The sequence below is a fragment of the Tupaia chinensis genome, unplaced genomic scaffold (assembly GCF_000334495.1).
Source record: "Tupaia chinensis unplaced genomic scaffold, TupChi_1.0 Scaffold000088_1, whole genome shotgun sequence".
Classification (NCBI taxonomy): Eukaryota; Metazoa; Chordata; class Mammalia; order Scandentia; family Tupaiidae; genus Tupaia; species Tupaia belangeri.
The window spans coordinates 7251701-7272623 of record NW_006159550.1 but is presented as its reverse complement, the minus strand read 5'-3'; the positions used below and the strand labels follow the sequence as shown (position 1 = coordinate 7272623).

The 20923-nt window shown below is 52.2% G+C and overlaps 1 protein-coding gene across 1 annotated transcript in view; it reads left to right on the top strand.

The window, feature by feature from the left end:
- Positions 1-20923, top strand: part of SEPTIN7 (septin 7) — a gene marked incomplete at its 5' end in the record, with an annotated part of 58726 nt that overhangs the window by 30358 nt on the left and 7445 nt on the right. Inside the window, 6 exon segments of the mRNA XM_014585763.1 lie at positions 3824-3941; positions 7789-7881; positions 9209-9305; positions 10754-10805; positions 15915-16040; positions 20558-20693. Of these exon segments, the coding sequence (XP_014441249.1) occupies positions 3824-3941; positions 7789-7881; positions 9209-9305; positions 10754-10805; positions 15915-16040; positions 20558-20693 (622 nt within the window).

Below are 20923 nucleotides of genomic sequence, written 5' to 3'. Positions count from 1 at the left end.
GGGGGCCCCCCCTTTGGGGGGGGGGGCCTCCGGGCCTAGCCAAGCTGCCATCGCTGCCCGCTGTGCTGTAACGGGTCTGCCACACCAGGAGAAGCCAGCCGCCTTTGCAGCTAGGGTTACCCGTCTGAGAAACCCCCATGGTCTGAGGGAGCACGTCAGCTGAACCCTGGAGGACACGCAGGAAGGCTCCGGTGACCGTGTTCTGTGCCGCCCTCCCTTCAGGGTCTCCCTCCACGGGCTCGGTCGTAGCAGCCTGTGCCCGTCCTGTGCTGGCACTGCCTCGGTTACTCTAGTGACACACAGTGGGTGTCACAGACGTGCAGCACACCCGGCCACTGCTCAGGAGAACGTGTGCAGCTTCCTTTTAGATTTGTGTATTCTTTACCGTTCTGATTTAGTTTGGGCTTTCCTCCTGGAAGCCACAAGCGAGTGAATGCTTAATCTGCAGTTATGTCAACAGGAATTTGTCAGTCTCTAAGCAGTTGTATTATTGTAGGCCTCCTGGACTCTCTCCAAGCCTCAGTAATTCTCACGAAATCACATTCCTTCCATCCCCCTGGGGCAAACTTTATTTCTTAAAATTGCATGGGAAATCAACTTCTTTTAGGGCGAAAAGTTGATGTGATTCAGTGGCGTGTAGTGGCTTTGGCCGTTTCTTCTTTGTCACGGGGGTGGGGTTCAGCGTTTTTACTTTCTGTGTAAAAACGTGTCTTTGAACAGTTTCTCAGCCTAACTATTTTTAGAAATAGAGGACAGTTTTGCCTGTTGTTGTGTGGTACTATGGATTACGTGAAAGAATGTGACCCTGAATTTTATGCAGAGAGTTCCAAATGCAGGAGCAGCAGGTGGCACAGAGGTTAAGGCAGCTGGAGCCCACATGGCCAACTGCATGGTTCAAGTCCCGGACCAGTGCAGGCCCAAACTCCCGAGGAGAACAGAGGAGATGCAATTGTGGCGTGATCATCCCAGGGTGACCTCTCACTCTGTCTCCTGCTCACTCTCTCTGGTGAGCGCACATGCCCTATAGCAAACTCCAAAGAGAGGAAGAAGGAATTCCAAAGCCCCCGTTCACTTCAGACTGAAATCCCATTGAAATCTGTGAAATGAAGTAGGCCTTTCTGTCTGTCTCGGTACTTCCTAGATTCCCTAATCTGCTCTTCAGTGCGTGTTACACAGAAAGGTTTCCCCTTAGAGAGACACACAGACACACAGACACACAGACACACAGACACGTATCTGTTGTCCGTCCTGCAGTTCTTTCTTTTGCCGTATGCTTCGGGGCTAATCTTTTTCTCTAATGTGGGTTTATTTTCTGGAAATTCTCTAGAACATTCTGTCCTTGAGTGTGAGAGCTACAGTCTAAGCTGGCTGGGCAGGCCCTGTAGCATGGGGGTCCACGACCTGCCAGGGGAGCCGGACCCCACAGGCACGCCAGGTGCGAGTCCTGGCCTCAGCCACTCGAGGCACCGCTGGGGCCCGAGCACGCCCGCCCAGCCATGTGTAGTGGCTTGGCCGTTTCTTCTTTGTCACGGGTGGGGCTCAACATTGGTACTTGCTGTGTGTAAAAATGTGTTTTTGAACAGTCTCTGCTCATGTGGCATGACCAGGCCCTGCTGTGAGGCTCACGCGTGTGCGTGCCGCCTTGCCTTCTCCTTCTCACACACGCGCCCTCAAGCGTCAAAGCAGACAGGCCGATTTGTGGGTGAGCCATCATAAAACCAAACGCGCAGAGGAAGACGTCCACCAGAGCATGCTCTCTGCGGGCCGTTTTCTGCTGCTCACGTGCAAACGTCGGGAATCCGCCTGCTGATTTAGAAGGGCAGAAGGGTTTTATTGGAGCTTTTCTAAGGTTTTGCATTTTTCCCCAAAGTTTAATTTTTATGTGATTTAAATGTTTTTTGGCTCTTTTGTTTTTTATTTAAGAAGCCGACTTCTCCAGTTCCTTCTCACATATTTTTTGTTTGATGTTTTAGAAGTTGTACTTACCCATCTCTCTCATGTGAGAGACAGAGAAAGACATGGTGCAGGCAACCCGGGGGGTCTGTGTGCGGAGCCCGTCCCACACCCAGCCAGCTAAGACTGTGGGCATCGTGGTGGCCCTCACACGTACAGGAGACTCGAGAGGCGGGCCCGGGCCCCCGCGGGGCTGCGGGTCCAGCCACTTCGCAGTGCCTTTCTCCTTGCAGAGCAGGTGTTGTAAAGTCTCGGCAGCTTGGATCTTGACTTCAGTGTTTCCTGTGAGATGCCCCCAAGTTGCTCATCGGCAGAGGGTACTTGCCAGAGAGAGACCAGAGAAGGGGACAGGACTCCTCAACGGGCCTGGCCGCGCCGCGACCCTGTTGCACACTTCTCCATCCTGCTGGGCTTTGGGGCATGCACACGTATTCTTGTGCAGAACCTTCACTTCTGCTGGAAGGTTACTTCTCAGTCCCCTCCTTCAGCATTACCAGAGGCCGGAGGGAGGATCACACGGCTGCCTTCTCCACTTGACACCGAGCGGCCGAGCACCTTGGCAGGCCAGGTGCTGAGGGCATGGCTGAGTGAGGGGCGCCTGGCCCTGGGGGCTCTAGGCGGGGAGGTGGGCAGGCGTGTCCTGTAGCACAGTTAACACTGTCACCCCTGAGAAAGCTGTCCGGTCCACACCAGAGAGGGCTCCCAGGGGACGCTGGATGCTGAGCCAGGCCCTGAAAGCCGGATCTGAGTTAGGACGGCAAGCAGGAGGGGTGGGAAGGCAGGGCATCCAGGCCGAGGCGGTCGCCTGTGCTTGGAGGGCCGAGTGTGGTCTTCCAGGACAGAGAGGGCCAGAGTGCCGGGGAGTGAGGCTACTGGGTAGGCCCTGTCCTCAGCCCTCGTAGCCACACTAGGGAGGGCCTGGCCCTCGGTGAGTTTTCTCTGGGGTGACTCGGTAGGATTTAGACTGAGAAAGGCCTTCCTGGTTGCAGCGAGGGTGACTTCCCTGGAGATGAAGGCACACCCCACCTTCCCTGTCCGGCACGTCTTGGCGAATGTCTAGAAGTGGGACTCGGGAAGGAGCCATCTTGGTTTTGGGTGTGAGCACTGGCTACGTTGTAAGACCACCGTCTGAGACAGGAAGCGTAGACAGGAGGGAGCTGCTCCCGATTTGTGTCCGAGGTCGCACACCCGCCGGCCAGGACCAGCCTGAGTCTGGGCGAGACCTGGCTGAGAGGGAGGTCAGGGTCGGCGGCCCGCACAAGCCATTGCAGCTCATTGTGGTGCCCGTGGCCCCACCAGGCGGGGTCCCCGGGGTGTGCTTCTGAATATTCTGGCACAGAGAGCACCTGGGATGGGCCTGAAGTGAGGGAGCACAGTGAGGCTGCGGCCTCAGGTGCCCGTGCAGCCAGGCCAGCCGGGTCCCAGTGGGCCGAGGGGTGTTGAAGAGTCTGGTAAGCACCTGGCGTGAGAGAGAGCTGGTAGCGACAGCTGACTGAGGCATTGAGGGAGGATACCGTTTTTCTTTTTTTAAAGACGTTGTAAATTTCAAGTAGCAAGTATGGAGATGATTCTAGGAAATCCTTTTAGGAGCTTTCTGGGTTCTCCAACTCTTCTTTAGGACCCAAACCGTGTGACCAGGGTGTTCAAGGGCAGGTGTCAACACCTTTTAGCCACTCGGCGCTTGCCGGTGTCTGGCCCACTGCATCTGCCGTGTCCCTGCGCGGGGCGTGCGCAGTGCCTGCTGTGTCCCTGCGCGGGGAGGCGCGGCCTGCCGTGTCCCTGTGCGGGGAGGGCGCAGTGCCTTCCAGCACAGTGCTCTGGGGAGGGAGTCTTCTCCCAGTTCAGCCATGTCAAATGCTGTGTGTTTCAGACTCAAACCATTGGATATTGAATTTATGAAGCGTTTACACGAAAAAGTGAATATCATCCCACTTATTGCCAAAGCAGACACACTCACGCCAGAGGAGTGCCAGCAGTTTAAAAAGCAGGTGAGCAAAACGAGTTAACTCGGGCTTCTCACGACGTCCACCCGCTGTGCAGTCTCTGCTCTTAAACGTACGTGTCGGAATCCGTTTCTCTTGCTGCTGCTCTGTGTTTCCATGTATACTGTATTGAAAACAACTTTTGAAGATACTTGAGAGCTTCATAAAGTTGATGGAAATGCATCTCATGAGAAACGGCGTATAGGCTTCAAAGTACTTTTGCACCAAAATAAACTCATGCTTTAATTCCATTTTGCTGTGACATTTTTGAAGTTCCTTCCTAATCTTAGTTACTCCTCGAAGCTTTTATCCACTATTGTAGTACCCTACCCTCTGTCAGGTTTTAAAGACTGTTTTAAATGTTTTTAATAACCCCTACCTCCTACCTTTCTTCCCTCTTTAGAATTATTTTCTCAGCATGAATTCCCCGGAAGAAATTACTCTCTCAAATGATATGAATTATTTTCGTGGTTTCCCCCCATTACCACCCCTGTGTTGTCTATCTTGATGTTTCCGTAAGAAAACAGGCTGTGGACAGTGGGAGTGGCGGTGGACAGTGGGAGTGGCTGTGGGCAGTGGGAGTGGCTGTGGACAGTGGGAGTGGCTGTGGACAGTGGGAATGTCTGGACAGTGGGAGTGGCTGTGGGCAGTGGGAGTGGCTGTGGACTGTGGGGATGGCTGTGGACAGTGGGAGTGGCGGTGGACAGTGGGAAGGTCTGGACTGTGGGAGTGGCTGTGGCAGTGGGAGTGGCTGTCCACAGTGGGAGTGGCTGTCTCAGTATAACTGCAAGCATTACTTTCTGTTTTTATTTTTAAAACTTTCTTGGAAGCCTAGCTTCTGTAGAACGGAAGCCACATGCCCAGCACAGGCCCACACATTCCCAGCATGGTTGGAGTCCCAGACCCAGCAGACCTGAAACGAGGGACCAAGCACAGAGGCACCAGGTCCTGGAGGGCTGGAGAGCTGGAGGAGGCCTGAGGTGGCGCCCCTCTCTCCGTCTGTCTCATGCACATATGGTCCATCATGAATTATAAACAAACTAACAGAAAAAAACAAAACTTTTTGTAATGAAGTGGTATCTAAGCATTTATTTTAATTCTATTTCCCAGAAAAACTGAACCTTGTTTATTTTTTTAAAGAGAGATTTTTGCTGTAGGATGCACATGCTTGCCGGAGAGAGGGAAAGTGAGAAGTCACCCCTAGAAGTGACTCCACCACAGTTCCTTCTCTATTCTCTCAGGATTTGGCACACACACACACACACACACAAGCGCGCACACATAGGCACACACGCACACACACAAGCGCACACCCATATACACACACGCACAGCGTGAGTTTCAAGCCACCAGATCTAGGACTTAAACTGTGGTCAGCCATTTGGGAATCCAGTACCTTAACCATTATTACACCACCTGCTGGCCCCAAGCTGAACTTTTTTTTTTGAAGAGGTTTTTGCTATATGGTGCGTGCACTCACCAGAAAGAGAGGCACAGAGAGACAGAAAGCAAAAAATCACTCCCCAGGGAGGATGGCCACGCCACAGTCCCTTCTCCTCCATTCTCCTCGCAGGATCTTGGGCACGCACGCACATGTGCCCGGCGTGAGTTTATGGCATCGGGTCTGGGACTCAAACTGCCGTCGACTACGTGGGAGTCCAGCGACATAGCCATTTCGCCATCTGCTGGTCCCTAAGCTGAACTTTTTTTTAAAGCAGAGGTTTAGGTTTTGAAATTTTTTTCATGAGCATCTTTTTTAAGTCCTGTGTTTTTAAGCAGTGGAGCTTGGTATCGTCTGTATATATTTTATGGATTCTTTTTATTCTGAGTATTTTTAATTCTCTCCCATTTTTTTTCTCTTAAACTCCTATAGCTTATTTTGTTCTTACTGCTATTTATGAGATATACATAGTTTAAGCTGTTTTTTTCTAAACCCATGCCCAGTTATCTCAATAATATTAAGTTAAATAGCGATGTTTTCTTTATCCTGCTGTGTGTGGCTTGTTGTGTAGTGTGCCTTATAGCGTGTCGGGTCAGTTCTGGAGCCTCTCCTGCCTGGCAGTCTGTTCTCTGTCATGTGCCAGTGGAGGACCACAGCAGCTTTATATAATTAAAAATATATAAAGATCTTTACTCTTACTCTCCCTTATAGTGCCTTTGTAACAGAATGTTTGTCTTTTCTTCACCTTTTTCAATATGAATTTTAGAGTACCTGAAACCTGTGACAGAAGAAAAAACCCATTGGAATTAACTGTGCAATTGGGTTAAATTCGTATAAATTTTGAGAATGTTTTAAGTACATGGTTTTTACTGTAAATGTATTTCTACCAGGAGTATGTGTTTCTCATTTATTTTACTTTTTTTTTTGGAGAGGTTTTTGCTATAGGGCGCATGCGCTCGCCAGAAAGACCGAGACAGAAAGCAAAAAATCACCCACCAGGTGGGGGATGGCCATGCCACAATTCCTTCTCCTCCATTCTCTTCTTGGGATCTCGGGCACGCATGCACACGCACCCAGAGTGAGTTTAAGCCAACAGGTCTGGGACTTGAACCATGGTTGGCTACATGGGAGTCCAGCGACATAGCCATTACACTAACTGCTGGTCCCATTATTTTACATTTATTAAGTCCCATCTTTATTTTGTGATGCACTAAGTTTCAGGTACCAATCACAGAATACACCTGTCCCCTTCTGTCTCGAGTTGCATGTACCTCGATTTAGATGCCGAGAGCTTAGAGAAAGACAGGTGAATAAGTCAGGGTCTCCACTTCCACACTGAGTGCGTTCTAGTGGCCGCGCAGGTTTTTGTATGCTTAGAATGGTGGCTCCTAACCAGGGGTGCCTGCCCGACAGCTGGAAGACGCCCAGAGTCAGCCGTGGGGCCCCACCTGCCAGGTGGACCAGGGCGGCTGGGGAGGGAAGGTGGGGCTCTGGCCTGTGCTGTGAAGACAAGCTCGGGCCTTTCCGAGCCCACGGGCCCGGACCTCGACTCTCAGAGCCAGCCACTCGCTCCCTCCGCATCTAGCCGTGTCCTGTCGCCTCACCACGTGTGTTCAGTATCTACCCCTGTTGTAGAAGCTGGGGCCTGTTTCCCAGTGACGGCTGTCCCGTCTAGCATTGTCACTGGAACACGGCGCTGCTGCTGGGGACCCCGCCGTGGGGAGCGCCGCAGCGTCGGTGCAGGCAGGGCACTCGGGCCTGACCGATGGCCGTTGGCTGCGGTGCCTTTGCAGAGGGTAGCTAGCGGAAAATTATTTGGAGGGCTGTATTCCGTTTAGAATTCCGACAAGATAGTTTCATTTGAAGTTGTTATTTCTGATGTTATTGAGAGTCTTCTTGGGTCTTCTGCATTTCCTTATTAACTCTCGGGCGTCATTTCTGGGCTGTCTCTGCTGTGCCCATCCCGTGGTTTGTGCATGCGGGGCATTTTCTGATCAGCTTGTAGCTGGGACCGGCCATACCCGGTTTATGTGCCCTGACCAGTTCTGAACGTCGTAGGCGAGGTTAAGCCTGCTGAGTGAGCTAAATAAGAGCGCTCCTGAGTTACACCTGGAGAGGACCTGGTCACTGTCGGGAAGTGGCCGACAAGCCGAGAGGCTGCCCTCTGGGGTGCCCCAGCACTTAGGGGCTCTCACGTGGGACGTGGCTTTGGCACTTCCAAAGGGATTGCATTTGGGTGTTTATAAACGTTAGGGCTTTTTTAAGCCTCTGCGTATATGGATTTTTTTAAGGTACCGTTTTGCATCGTTGTGAACTAGTCGAGGACCTGGAATGGAGGGCTCTCAGCAGAGTCCAGAAGTCAGGTTCACGGACGGACGTGGGCTCTTCTGTTTACCTTTCCTCTCATTTTAGATAATGAAAGAGATCCAAGAACATAAAATCAAAATATATGAATTTCCAGAAACGGACGATGAAGAGGAAAATAAGCTTGTTAAAAAGATAAAGGTAGGTTCTCGCGGTGCGGGCACTGAAGCGTCAGGGGCCCTGAGAACAGGCCGTGCCCGGGAAAGGCCAGACAGGCCGTGTTTTACGTCCTCGGCTTAAGGGTGGCTGGGGTTGCTTCGGTTGCGTTCCGCTTTGTAGCTGACCCTGTGGACTCACCGTTAGATGCACTAGAACATTATATGCAGTGTGAGAGTGAGGAACAGTTTCTGTCTCAGTCTTCAGCAAACTGGTTTCATGCTGTGTGATTTCCCCCTTGAACACAAACGGTGAGGGCCCAGCACTGGGTTGTGGTCAAGGCGACTGGTCCCCACGGCCACCTGTGCCGTGAGAGTCCGAACCAGCACATGAAAGTGTCTCCCCAGTTGTAGAAGCTGCAGAGCCCTTGCAGCGACGGCTCTCCTGTGGCGCATCGTCACTGGAACATGGCAGTGCTGTGGGGGCCAGGAGGGGCTGCTGGGCGCGGGGTTGTGGTGAGGCCTTCCTCCCTGGGGCTAGCTTCTCCCTCTCCCTTCCCTTCAGCGTGTGCCCTGTGGCAAAGCAACAGAACAAAAAGGATGAGAAAGGGACAGGGTTCATTCTGTTATGTTTTCATCCTTAAGAGCCAGTCAGAAATTATTTTTTGTCCATTTATAGAAGCCAACCAAGATCCACACCAGCGTAATTTTCTGGTTTTTAATTTATTGTACTTAACTAAGTGTTCTGGACCCAAAAAATAGCGTTACAGCATCGTGCAAGCAAGTAATGCAGTCATCTCGAAGTAATGGGATACATGCTGTCTTTGACTAATGAATTTCTGGGGTTTATAAAATAGCTACTTACATGAACTTCGAAAGCGTATTACTTGGACTGAATATGGGTCAGTACAGATCTAATCATCTGTCTGGACCTCCAAAGTTAGAACTTAACAAATAGAATATTCCTGCTTCCAGAAACGTGAGGGTTGGTTGGGTGACCAGGTAGGCGGTTAGTTACCAGCCTCGTTTTTTCTTCTCCAAATGCAAATACCTTTTATACCCTTCCCCCACCCCCAATATGGGACACCTTTTGGAGAGATTTTTTTTTTTTTTGAGCGATTTTACCAGGTAATTGGCCAGTGTAGCACACACCTCAGCGGTCTCACTCTGAGAGAAGACAGGGTTTCATTCTCCGTTAACCCTGGCGCTGTTACGCGCAGTGGTAGATTTCTAAGTATCTGCTGAGTGACCTCTGGACGTGATGCAGGAAGGATCAAAGTCCTTTTTTTTGCTGGTGTGCTGAGTGATACAGCGTTGTTCTTGCGTGTGTGAGGACCGCAGAGGTGCCTTGACCAGAACGCTCTGTTTTGCAGGACCGTTTACCTCTTGCCGTGGTAGGTAGTAATACTATCATTGAAGTGAATGGCAAAAGGGTCCGAGGAAGGCAGTACCCCTGGGGTGTTGCGGAAGGTAAGTTCTGTTCAGCGAGTGACTTGTTCTAAGGGCTCGCAGACGGGGTCAGTGTTCGCGCTCGCGTTGAGCAGTGTGCCGTGCATGCTGCCTGATGCCGCCTGTATTCCCGAGGGAACCTCTGGCCTCCATGCTGCCCTGATGCCGCCTGTATTCCCGAGGGAACCTCTGGCCTCCATGCTGCCCTGATGCAGTCTATATTCCCGAGGGAACCTCTGGCCTCCATGCTGCCCTGATGCAGTCTGTATTCCCGAGGGAACCTCTGGCCTCCCAGCTCTGCAGTCTCGGTTTCCTCGTAAAGTGCACGGCTGACTGTGAGACCTCACGCCATGGGAGGCCCAGCAAGGATGTATTCAGCCCTGACGTTCTAATGCATCAGAAGTCAGTTACCACCGCCTCAGCCCTGCCCCATCACATAATTATAACTGGGGACCCTTTACTCAGGGCCCCAAGGTCACTCCTGGAGCTCTGACGGACCTTCTGAGGTTGGCGCGTTACAGACCCTTCACCGTCATCTGAGCGCGGTGTTCAGGGACCCTCAGGGATGACTGAGTACGTACGAGTCTAGTCGAAGCATTTTCGGTCTCCTTAGGGCACAAGCAACCATTTGGGACTTGACGTCTTTAGAGTTAAAACATTTCATTATTAAGAGGAATTTTTAAATACCTATAAAATGTTAGTTATAACATCAAACCGAGAAGTCCTCTTGTCAATAAAAGTGTTTCCTCGCATTTGTTTTGATATTGGTTCGGTCTCGATGATGAGAGTTGGAGCTAAGATGGAGTCAGGACGTTTTGAGCAGTTCTGTCATTTGTAGGGCGTTGTCCCAGCCCCGTCTGTACCAGCGACTCATGTCCTGCCCCACCTGTTCTTCATGCCCAGGCGGCCTTCGGCTGCAGGCTGAGGCTGGGGCCCACGCATCCTCCAACACGGTGGTTGGAGCAGCACGTTACCTTCCTCACGCCCCTACCCTGCCTGCTCCCGTGCAGGTCCCTGTTAGTAACGACGCTAGGTCAGAGGATCCTGAAGTTCTTCTTGTTGCTTTCTAAACAGAAGAACCTTAAAGTTCTCGGTGTACCTTTTCATTTTGGCGACGGTAGGAGGCTTTTCTGAAGTGCTCCTCGCCTCGCTCAGGCCGCTGGCTTTATGAAGTGCAGTTTACTCTGCAGTAAGAGGCACCCTCTCCCGGTTTGTAGGCGGGCATGAGTTCCCCTCCCGAGTCCCCGGCATTTGTTTCAGCGAGCTCATCTGCAGGCGTCCCGTCCTTCGCCCGACAGCACGGTGACAGCACACGCCCACAGCCGTGGCCTCACTGAGCAGTGCCAACGCCAGACTGCGAGGAGGGGCCCAGCCCTTGTGCATGTTATCTCGTTGTTTTTAGCCCCACACTCCCGTGAAATTTCCTTTGGAAAAACGGAATTTAGTGGCCTCTTTTCTTCTTCTTACAGTGGAAAACGGCGAGCATTGTGACTTTACCATTCTAAGAAACATGTTGATTAGGTGAGTACGAGCGACGGTAAGAGCAGCGTGTGCCCTTCCTCACTAAGGGACTTAGCTGGAGGCGGGCAGGCCGCATTTGGCTCCGGTCAGCAGTGCCTGTCTGTGCAAGACGGTCCCTGCCGTGCTGCAGCCCTCCCGCCTGGCCCTGTGCCGGCACCTCCGGGGGCCTCTGCCACAGGGCCCCCCGTGGTGCCTAGGCCGCCCTGCGCTGGCAGTCCTCCTGCCTCGCCACTGAGTCCGGGCTCATGGCACCGCCTGGCCAGGCCTGCAGAGTGCAGTGCTCACCAGCAGACACGCCAGGCCAGCTGCACCCTCACCACAGGCGAGGCATAGGGAGATGGCGCCCGCCCTCACCCCTCGTACTGCAGTCCCGCGCCCAGTCAGAGAGGCAGCGGTAGACGCCCATGCTCGGCTCACTGCAGAAGCTGGGAGCTAGAGGGAGGGCGTCAGCGGAGCTGGGCTTGCATGGTACAGGTGCCGGGGCTGGGACGGGGCACACCGTGGGCGAGAGAGTCCATGAGCTGGCCTTGCCCGCGAGCCGAGAGAAGGGGAGCCTGGGAGAGCAGGGTCCACGCCACCCGGGTAGACGGCCAGGACCCCTGTAGACAGGCAGCGCTGCAGCCGGGGCAGTGCTGAAGGCCTCCCATGGCTGGCCATCGGTTCGAGTCTCTGGGTGGCCCGAATGTACACCGGGTGCCTCGCACATGCCTGATACCCTGACAAGACCCCGGTGAGGGGGCTTTTCTCGCTCTCTCGCACATGTGTGCACTCTCGTGACGGACTAAACCTAGACGTACTGTGTATAACATGTAACACACACACACACACACACACACACACACACACACGGTGTGTGTGAACAAATATATATAGACAAATGCACTAGAGATGAGACTGAATTGTTAAGGTTTGTTGCCGGAGGGTGCATGCACTCAGTGGAGAGAAGCAGGCAGAGGGAGAGTGAGAGATCACCCAGGGATGGCACCCACAGTCCATTCTCTGCTGTTCTGGGCACATGCACACACGCCCAGCGTGATTTTCAAGCCGCCGAGTTTGGGACTTGAACCGCAGTCAGCAGGGAGGGATCCATTGCACATCCTGCAGGCCAGGGCCGAGAGTGGATTTCGAAGTCCGGGAAACGGGCACGTCGTCCCTGTGCGTGACACGGCGGGCTCGCCGGCTGGCCTTGCAGCCTTGCACCGCGGGAGAAGAGTCGGTGCAGTGCATGGGATGGCGGCCCTCTGGGTCTGTTAAGAACTTCTGTTTGTTCTTCTGTGCTTCAGGCATGACTTGGAAAGGCTGAGCAGTGCCGTCTTGCGTGACAGCGTATGTGCAGGACATGGGCAGTGAGGGTTACTTGCCACTGCTCCCCTGGTTCTTACGTCTTCTGTGGTAGTTGCCCCGGGCTTGACATTGTAGTGTTCTGTAACGTTTTCTTACATCTTTAAAAAGTGTGCAGTCGGTAAGTTCTCACCTGCGAAGAACACAGGTGGGCCCGGCACGCGAGTTACTGACACAGCCGCTCTGGGAACACAAGGGCGCGGCCGGGAGGCTCGGTACAGCCAAGCAGCAGGTGCTCCTGGCTGTGGGAGGCAGTGACAAGCGGGGCGCCGCATCCTCCCGAGGTGGCTGTCGGGACCAGCAGGTAGCATAGCGGTTAGAGTGCTGGACTCCCATACGATGGACTGCGATTCGAGTCCCAGACCTGGCGGCTTGCTTTCTCACTGGTTAAATTAACATAATAATAAGAAATAATTCTGTAAAAAAGCTGCGGACTTAGCTTAGCTTGTGTCTTTATGACAGAGGCACCTCGTGGCCATGCAACAGTTGAAGGGAGGGAGTATCTGAATCAGTATTTCCCAAATGATCAAAATTGTATCCATCAGGGACCAGCAGTTAGCGTGATGGCTGTCGCTGGACTCCCACGTAGTTGACCGCAGTTCGAGTCCCGGACCCGGTGTGGCTTAAACTTAGGCCAGGCGCTTGTGCGTGTGTGCCTAAGATCCCGAGAGCAGAAAGGAAGAGAAGTGATTGCGGCATGGCCATCTCCCCTGGGGGGTGATTTCTCACTTTCTCTCTCTGTCTCTTTCTGGCAAGCGCACATACCCTATACTAGAAACCTCTCCAAAAAAAAAAAATTGTATCGATCGGAGGTAGAAGTTGTGTTTGGTTCTGAGAGTGAGGCGAGTTCACAGGGCCACGTCCCGCTCACGACGAACAGGGCACCACGGGCTGGGAGGATGGTGGTGTCAGCATCTTCAGGGTGTGGGTGAGGGTGGCGTGGAAATCGAACCAGGACGGGCCAGGGGACGCAGCTGGAAAGTCCTGGAAACGGGGAGCGTCTGGGGCCGACCGTCAGACCCCCTGTGGTGGTCAGTTGTATCGGGGTAAAGCTCAGCGTCTCTAACGAGGTGAAAACGAGTGTGGACGTGTGCCCTGTGGAAGGTCGTGCCTTCCCCCGGGCCCGCTGCGCAACCCTCCTGTGCTTTGCAGTGTCGGCTCTTACAGCCAGGGCCCCTCAGGGCTGCTGTGGCTTCTCAGTGGTGATGCGGTAATGACACGTGACGTGTGATTGATTATAGGAAGTTTCCTTCTCTACTCAGAGCAGCTAGCGAACTTATTCTAGTAAGTCAGCAGATCTGTTCGTCTCAGCCCAGCATTCTGCCACCAGGTGTAACATTCGGTCTGCTGTGAGGGCACGGGGTCACGGCATGCTCCCTGTGACGTAGCCGAGAAGGTCACATGGTGTCACGTAGGTGCATGCCGGTACCAAAAGTGCGTGGCGACCAAAGGAAATCGTCATGGCTTGGAGTTCTTCGACTCGAGACTGGGCAGAGGGCCTCCAGGCCGGTAGAACTCTCCAGACAGATGGTGGCACGTTGCCCGGGCCGTTCGGTCCCAGCCACAGGCGTGCTGGTGACAGGAGCTGTCTGAGTGGCCGTGTGGAGGTCGGCAGGGTTTAGGGGTAATGTTCGGCCTCAAGCTAAACGGATTAAGGGACAGTGTCGGCCAGACCTGGTGGGAACCCTGACCTGGGAGTACGGAGGGGAAACTGTCAGAAGCACCGCAGACGCCAGGGAATCCAAGCTGAATGTCACCCTCTGCTCAGAGCAGAGGGTCCTGGCAGCCAGAGCCTGGAGTGCAGTGTGTGCTGGCTGGGAGCAAGAAGGGGAAGGTGGGAGCAGCCGTGAGGAAAGAGGGCTGGGTGGTCGTGGCTGCTGCTGCTCCGTGTCTGAGAGTTGGGGCGGCGGGTGCTGCGGTGTTGAGGCGCTGGGCTCCCAAGTGGCCGACCGCAGTTCGAGCCCTGGACCTGGCAGCTCGTTCTCTTTCTCTCTCTCTGTCTTACTCTGTCCCTGTCTGTCACTGGGAGCACATGGGCCCTATACAAATTAAAATGTCAGGTCGTGGGGGGGAGTCATGGTGTATTTTTCTATGCAAAAATATGTCATGACTTTCCCATGACCAATAAGTCAACGATATAAATAGTGGTAATAATAAGTAGTAATAATAAGTCAGCGATACGAATAGTGGTAATAAGTAGTAATAATAAGTCAGCGGTATGAATAGTGTTAAGTAGTAATAATAAGTCAGCGGTATGAATAGTGGTAATAAGTAGTAATAATAAGTCAGCGGTACAAATAGTGTTAAGTAGTAATAATAAGTCAGCGGTATGAATAGTGTTAAGTAGTAATAATAAGTCAGCGGTATGAATAGTGTTAAGTAGTAATAATAAGTCAGCGGTATGAATAGTGTTAAGTAGTAATAATAAGTCAGCGGTATGAATAGTGTTAAGTAGTAATAATAAGTCAGCGGTATGAATAGTGTTAAGTAGTAATAATAAGTCAGCGGTATGAATAGTGTTAAGTAGTAATAATAAGTCAGCGGTATGAATGGTGTTAAGTAGTAATAATAAGTCAGCAGTACGAATAGTGTTACTAAGTAGTAATAATAAGTCAGCGGTACGAATAGTGTTACTGAGTAGCAATAATAAGTCAGCGGTACGAATAGTGTTAAGTAGTAGTAATAAGTCAGCGGTACAAATAGTGTTACTAAGTGGTAATAATAAGTCAGCGGTACGAATAGTGTTACTGAGTAGCAATAGTAAGTCAGCAGTACGAATAGTGTTACTGAGTAGCAATAGTAAGTCAGCACTACGAATAGTGTTACTGAGTAGCAATAGTAAGTCAGCTGTACGAATAGTGTTACTGAGTAGCAATAGTAAGTCTGCGGTACGAATAGTGTTACTGAGTAGTAATAGTAAGTCAGCGGTATGAATAGTGTTAAGTAGTAATAGTAAGTCAGCGGTACGAATAGTGTTACTAAGTAGCAATAGTAAGTCAGCGGTACGAAGAGTGGTAATTAAAGGCTAGCCGTAAAGCAGCTCCAGCCGTCTGCAGTATCTGGATCACTCGGGAACGGTGAGAGCACCCCAGCTGCATGTACTGTCCGTGTCGTGTGCACTTGTGAAATGAGAAGTCCCCAGTCTGAAGGCAGCTGAAGGGCCTGCTGGCAGCATGGCGGTTATGGCAGCCCCATCCCGCAGGGCCAGCTGTGCCGTTTCGGTCCCGACCTGGTGTCGAGAAACACGCCGGCATCTGTGCGTGTGTACCCAAAACCCCACAGGAGAAGGGAGGAGGGGTGGAGGCAGGACCATCTCCCGCGGGGGTGCTTCCTCCTCTTCCCCTTCTGCCTCTGTCTCTGTCCAGCATGTGCCCACATCCTCTGGCCGACCAAAACCAAAGGGGGGGACGGGGAAGGAGAAGAGCCCGACCCGAGGTCTGAAGTGTCCCCGTGCGCAGCGTCAGCGTCAGTGTCGGCCCCTCGGCCGTCCCTGCTGTAGTCACGCCGCGTCCTGTACAGGTGCGCTCTTGTAAAGGCCTTTCTCGGGTAACCGCTCTGAGAAACGAACGGCTCCGGAATCACGTCTGGAACCCACACTTGCGTTGGTGTCACCTCGGCACGTCTTCTCTCGGCCCACCGTGCAGTTAGGGACAACACGAGTGCCGTCTCGGGAGGATGAGTCTCGCGCGTGCCGAGTCTCACGTTTTGTCTTGCTAACGTCATTTACATCCGGGTGTTTAACCGAGGGACGCGCTGTTGGTCTGGCAGGACGCACATGCAGGACCTGAAGGACGTCACGAACAACGTGCACTACGAGAACTACCGGAGCAGGAAGCTGGCGGCCGTGACCTACAACGGCGTGGACAACAACAAGAGCAAAGGGCAGCTCACCAAGTGAGTACCGGCCGGTGGCGGGCGTCGCCGCGGCTCTGTGGTGCCAGTTTGAGTGTCGCTGCGGGAGTGGCGTAATCACGATTCGGTTACGTCCTCCTCGGGCAGCCGTGCCTTCCCTCTGGCCGTTGGCCGGCGTCGTGTGGACCCACGAGCCACGCACTGCAAGGTCTCCAGTCCGGCAGCTCCTTAGCAGAGGTGTTCCGAGGAAAGAGAACAGTTACTCCCAAGATCTCTTAACCTGTTTTACTTTTAAGGTAAACATTCCCTGTTTCTTTAAGGAGAATGAACATAGAACAACAACTTTTTTTTTTTTGAAGAATTACTAATTTAATTGTATTTATTATTATTACTACTTTTTAATTTGCTGCAGAGTACTCAAACTTACGAGAGAGAGAGAGAGAGAGAGACTGAAGTGAGCAGGCAGCAAGGTCCTGAACGTGGTCTGTCACGTGGGAGTCCCATGCCTTAACCACCTAATTCCCTGACTGGCCCCAAGCTTCTGCTTCTTTATAGAGATGTTCTAGAGTTTGCTAGGGGTCCCAGAGAGACGGAGAATAGAGCATCCCCCAGTGGGGTGCAGCCAACCACAATCCCTCCTCCCTCGTTTCTCTATGCCATCGGGACTTGGGGCACGCATGTACCCTGTGTGTTCCTCCGGTCTCCAGTGCCTGGACTCAGCTCGCCGGGTCTGCCATGCGGGGCCTGACTTCTTAACCACCAGGCTGGCCTGAGTTAGTTTCCTCAGTACTCTCTAATAAAGATGGCCGGGGGGTGGGCACTAGTTAATTTAAAACTTCAAGACTGGTTAGAGACTTGAAAGCGTTGTGTTAGGTGCGTGTGAGCGCTCTGTCCTTGTACTTGCGTGTCACATCACCGGTCAGGAGCAGTCCCCTGTGCAGAGCTTGCCGTCAGCAGCTCGCGGGCGGGTGCTGCGCATCTCCCCAGAGCGCACCCGCGTGCAGCAGGAGCACGTGCATGGTGTTGCGGTGCAGGACGACCGGCGGGATCTGGGACGTACACCAGCTCTAACGAATTTTACCACGAGCTTTGGCTTAGGTCATACTCGTTAATTATTTGTGAAAGTTACATATTTGCCTTGAGTTATTTTCAGTGTGACTGACTTTACATGTGCTCTGTCCTGCATGTGCGTGTGGGCGTGTGGGCGTCCGTGTAGATATGATACAGTTGAAGGCATGTAAGGGGTTAATTTTCCAAAGACATAAGCGATTTTATTGTGCACAAATTTTTAATATCTGAATTTGAATTCAGAAGCAGATTTCAAAACATCATTGCATATTTTACTGAGGTTTCCTTTTTTCTCCCAAGAGTTATTTATATAATAATTTTGAAGAGTGTTTCCTCATGATAAGCTGATGGCCTTTACATGTGCAAATTACTATGAATTTTTAAAAATGAACATATTTAATTTCTTCCATGAGACAGACAAAAAGAAAGAGCTAGACAGAAAGACAGCCACCCGCAGTGTCAGCATGCTGAGACCCACGGCAGGCCGACCGTGGCCAGCCGTCAGCTGGTACAGAGAGCTGCACTCTGGCCTGGCAGCTCCCACGGTCCCAGGTGGGGCCAGGACCCCTCCATGGTGCGGTGGGTTAGCACGGTGCACTGCCTGAGTCAGCTCAGCTCTCTGAATTAGTGTATTTAATATAGTTACACACTTGAACGGTTTGCTTGTAACTCACAAGTACGTTGTTGGCTAATCTAAGTAGCCTAAGTGTGCATGTGAATTATTCGAGACACTGGAAAATAGTTACAGGGTTATTTTCTGGAGTCTCAAAATGTTCTTGAGTGGGTAGGGAAGTGAGGTTATAGATACTCTGAAAATGTAACAAAAGCTTTAGAGCCCCTCCCTGAAAACACGAGTGCACATACACATACAATTTGCTAGATGCCATTTTCGGGCAGTCACAGACACTGCCCACGAGATCAGAGGTTCCTGTGTTAATACAAAGGAGCATATTAAGAGAAATCCCGTCAACGTCTAATGAAATAATGCTACTTACAGGGGAAAGTCTGCTTCCCCTGGTCCCATTGGACATGCAGGTTTTGTTTGAAGGCAGGCCCACCGCTGTCCTCCACCTCCGGGTCGGCCCCAAGGTGTACAGGACACCTCCTCCAGGCAGGGTGTGACTTCTTGCCTGGAGCAGGTGCCTGTGCTCTCGCCGCCCCCTCACAGGCACATGGCGCCCTGCCTGGCCCTGGGACTGTCCGGAGCGCGGCCCAGCGTGGGAAGCACAGCGTCTTCACAGCACTGTCTGTGGCCACCGCTGTAGGCCAGCCACCTGTTGTTTCCGGTTTCATTTCAGTTTTAGAAAGGCCGATGATTGTCCAGTGGCTGGAAGGTGCTGCAGGCTTCTGTGTGAACCAACGTTCTTTAGATCGCAGAGGCAGACCGTCCTGACCCCTGCAGTGTACCACAGGGAGGTGCTGGCTAAGAAAAGCGGACAGCCAGTCTCCTGTCCACCTCCACCCTCCTACTAATACAAGGGGTCTTCAACACGTTCCTGTATTTCCAGAAGTTTTTGCACCGAAATAAACTCATACCTTAATTCCTGTTTTCCACAGACTTTTAGAAGTCCCATCCTGTTTTCTGCCCAGCTCTCTGTTCTTCCTCCTGGATAGGGAGGAAGCGTGCTGTGAGGTCAGAAGTGAGGCCAGGGGCCGGCAGACAGCATGGTGGTTAAGGTGTAGGACTCCCACGTGGCTGACTACGGTTTGAGTCCTGGACCTGGCAGCTTGCTTTCGCATTCTACCCCCGTCTCTCTGGTCAAATCGAAGAAGAAAAAATAAAATTAAGTAGTTCTTTAAGGAAAAAAAGATAGAAATGTCCTCACCAGGGGAGGTCGCTGTGGTCAGGGTCAGGTCAGAGTAGCGGCCAGTCAGCCACATCTTACACCCCGTGTCCTGGAGAGCTTTCTGGGGCCTCTGTGCACGGAGCCCAGGAGCCCACGCTTCCTTCCGCCCCGGCTGTGGTGGGGCCCGACCCTCTGGCCCTAACAGAACACTCGCCTGGAGATCCTGGGTCGTCGGAAAAGTCGTTGCACTTTTTTCTAGGTTTTTCTACACAAACCTGTGTCATGACTTTTCCGATGACGCCGTGGCTCTCCTTGTGCCAGTCTGGAGCACAGTTGTGCAAGGATACAAGCCCGTGGCCATCAGTGTCGTACAATGCACGTTTTTAATCTAACGCTACTTGTTCCCTGGACCTGGCAGCTTGCTTTCGCATTCTACCCCCGTCTCTCTGGTCAAATCGAAGAAGAAAAAATAAAATTAAGTAGTTCTTTAAGGAAAAAAAGATAGAAATGTCCTCACCAGGGGAGGTCGCTGTGGTCAGGGTCAGGTCAGAGTAGCGGCCAGTCAGCCACATCTTACACCCCGTGTCCTGGAGAGCTTTCTGGGGCCTCTGTGCACGGAGCCCAGGAGCCCACGCTTCCTTCCGCCCCGGCTGTGGTGGGGCCCGACCCTCTGGCCCTAACAGAACACTCGCCTGGAGATCCTGGGTCGTCGGAAAAGTCGTTGCACTTTTTTCTAGGTTTTTCTACACAAAACTGTGTCATGACTTTTCCGATGACGCCGTGGCTCTCCTTGTGCCAGTCTGGAGCACAGTTGTGCAAGGATACAAGCCCGTGGCCATCAGTGTCGTACAATGCACGTTTTTAATCTAACGCTACTTGTTCTGTTCTGGCATTTCACAGATAGTTATTAGAAAAATCATTTGCTCCGAATTGTCTCTGATGTGTCTGCTTTTAAAATTCACTGAGCATCTTTGAAACCGAAGACGTGGGGCTACTATTGTAGCTGAGCTGATGGAAGGAGTTGTGAGGGCTCACAGAGACCCCGCGTCCCCAGGCCATGCCCGCTAGGACCGCCAGCGCCGCGCCCACCGCTCGTTACTGTAGCTGTGCTGTTGGTGGCCGTCATAGAAGAGACGGTGACACTTGAAATACTCAGAAAACGAAAGATATTCTACAGATACAACTTAGCTGGATCTCCTCACTCACATTAAGAATTTTGTTTAAAGCACAAAATTAAGTGATTTTCTTCTAAGAGTCTTCTGTCTTGTGAATGCATTTGGGGAATGTTCCAGTTTTTCTTCCATTTGGGTGTCATCTTTCGATTTGCTCTGTAGTAGGTTTAAAGACGCCTCCAGCTAATGAGGGCTCTTGTTGTTTATATCTTTTTTCATAGTAACTATTTGCTAGAGATTCAAGTTTGGATAGGGAAGAAATTTCCTAACAGGAAGTTCGGGTTATAAGTATATTCACACATTTAAAAATCGCTAAGGAATTTATACCCATTTATACATAAAACTTAAACGTGTTCTGTGTCATTTTTTAAAACTGTCAAAAATAATTAAATTCTCTTGAAACTTTGGAAAAGCGCAGAGCACAGAGGGTTTGATGGTGGCAGCACAAGCACCCCGCTTGTTTCCTCTGCGTCTTAGAGTTCCGCACGGCAGTGTCCACGTGCGGAACCGTGACCACCTTCGTGTCCGACAGGAGCCCCCTGGCCCAGATGGAGGAGGAGAGACGGGAGCACGTGGCCAAGATGAAGAAGATGGAGATGGAGATGGAGCAGGTGTTCGAGATGAAGGTCAAGGAGAAGGTGCAGAAGCTCAAGGACTCGGAGGCCGAGGTACAGCACCGCGCCCCGTGCCGCCGCCGCGGCGTCCCCTCCGCATACTCCCCGCAGTGAGACACGCGGGCTTCTCCGCCCGGTGCTGCAGCCACGGCGTCCCCTCCACATACTCCCCGCAGTGAGACACACGGGCTTCTCCGCCTGGTGCTGCAGCCACGGCGTCCCCTCCACATACTCCCCGCAGTGAGACGCATGGGCTTCGTAGAGACAGCATGGATAGCCCCCCG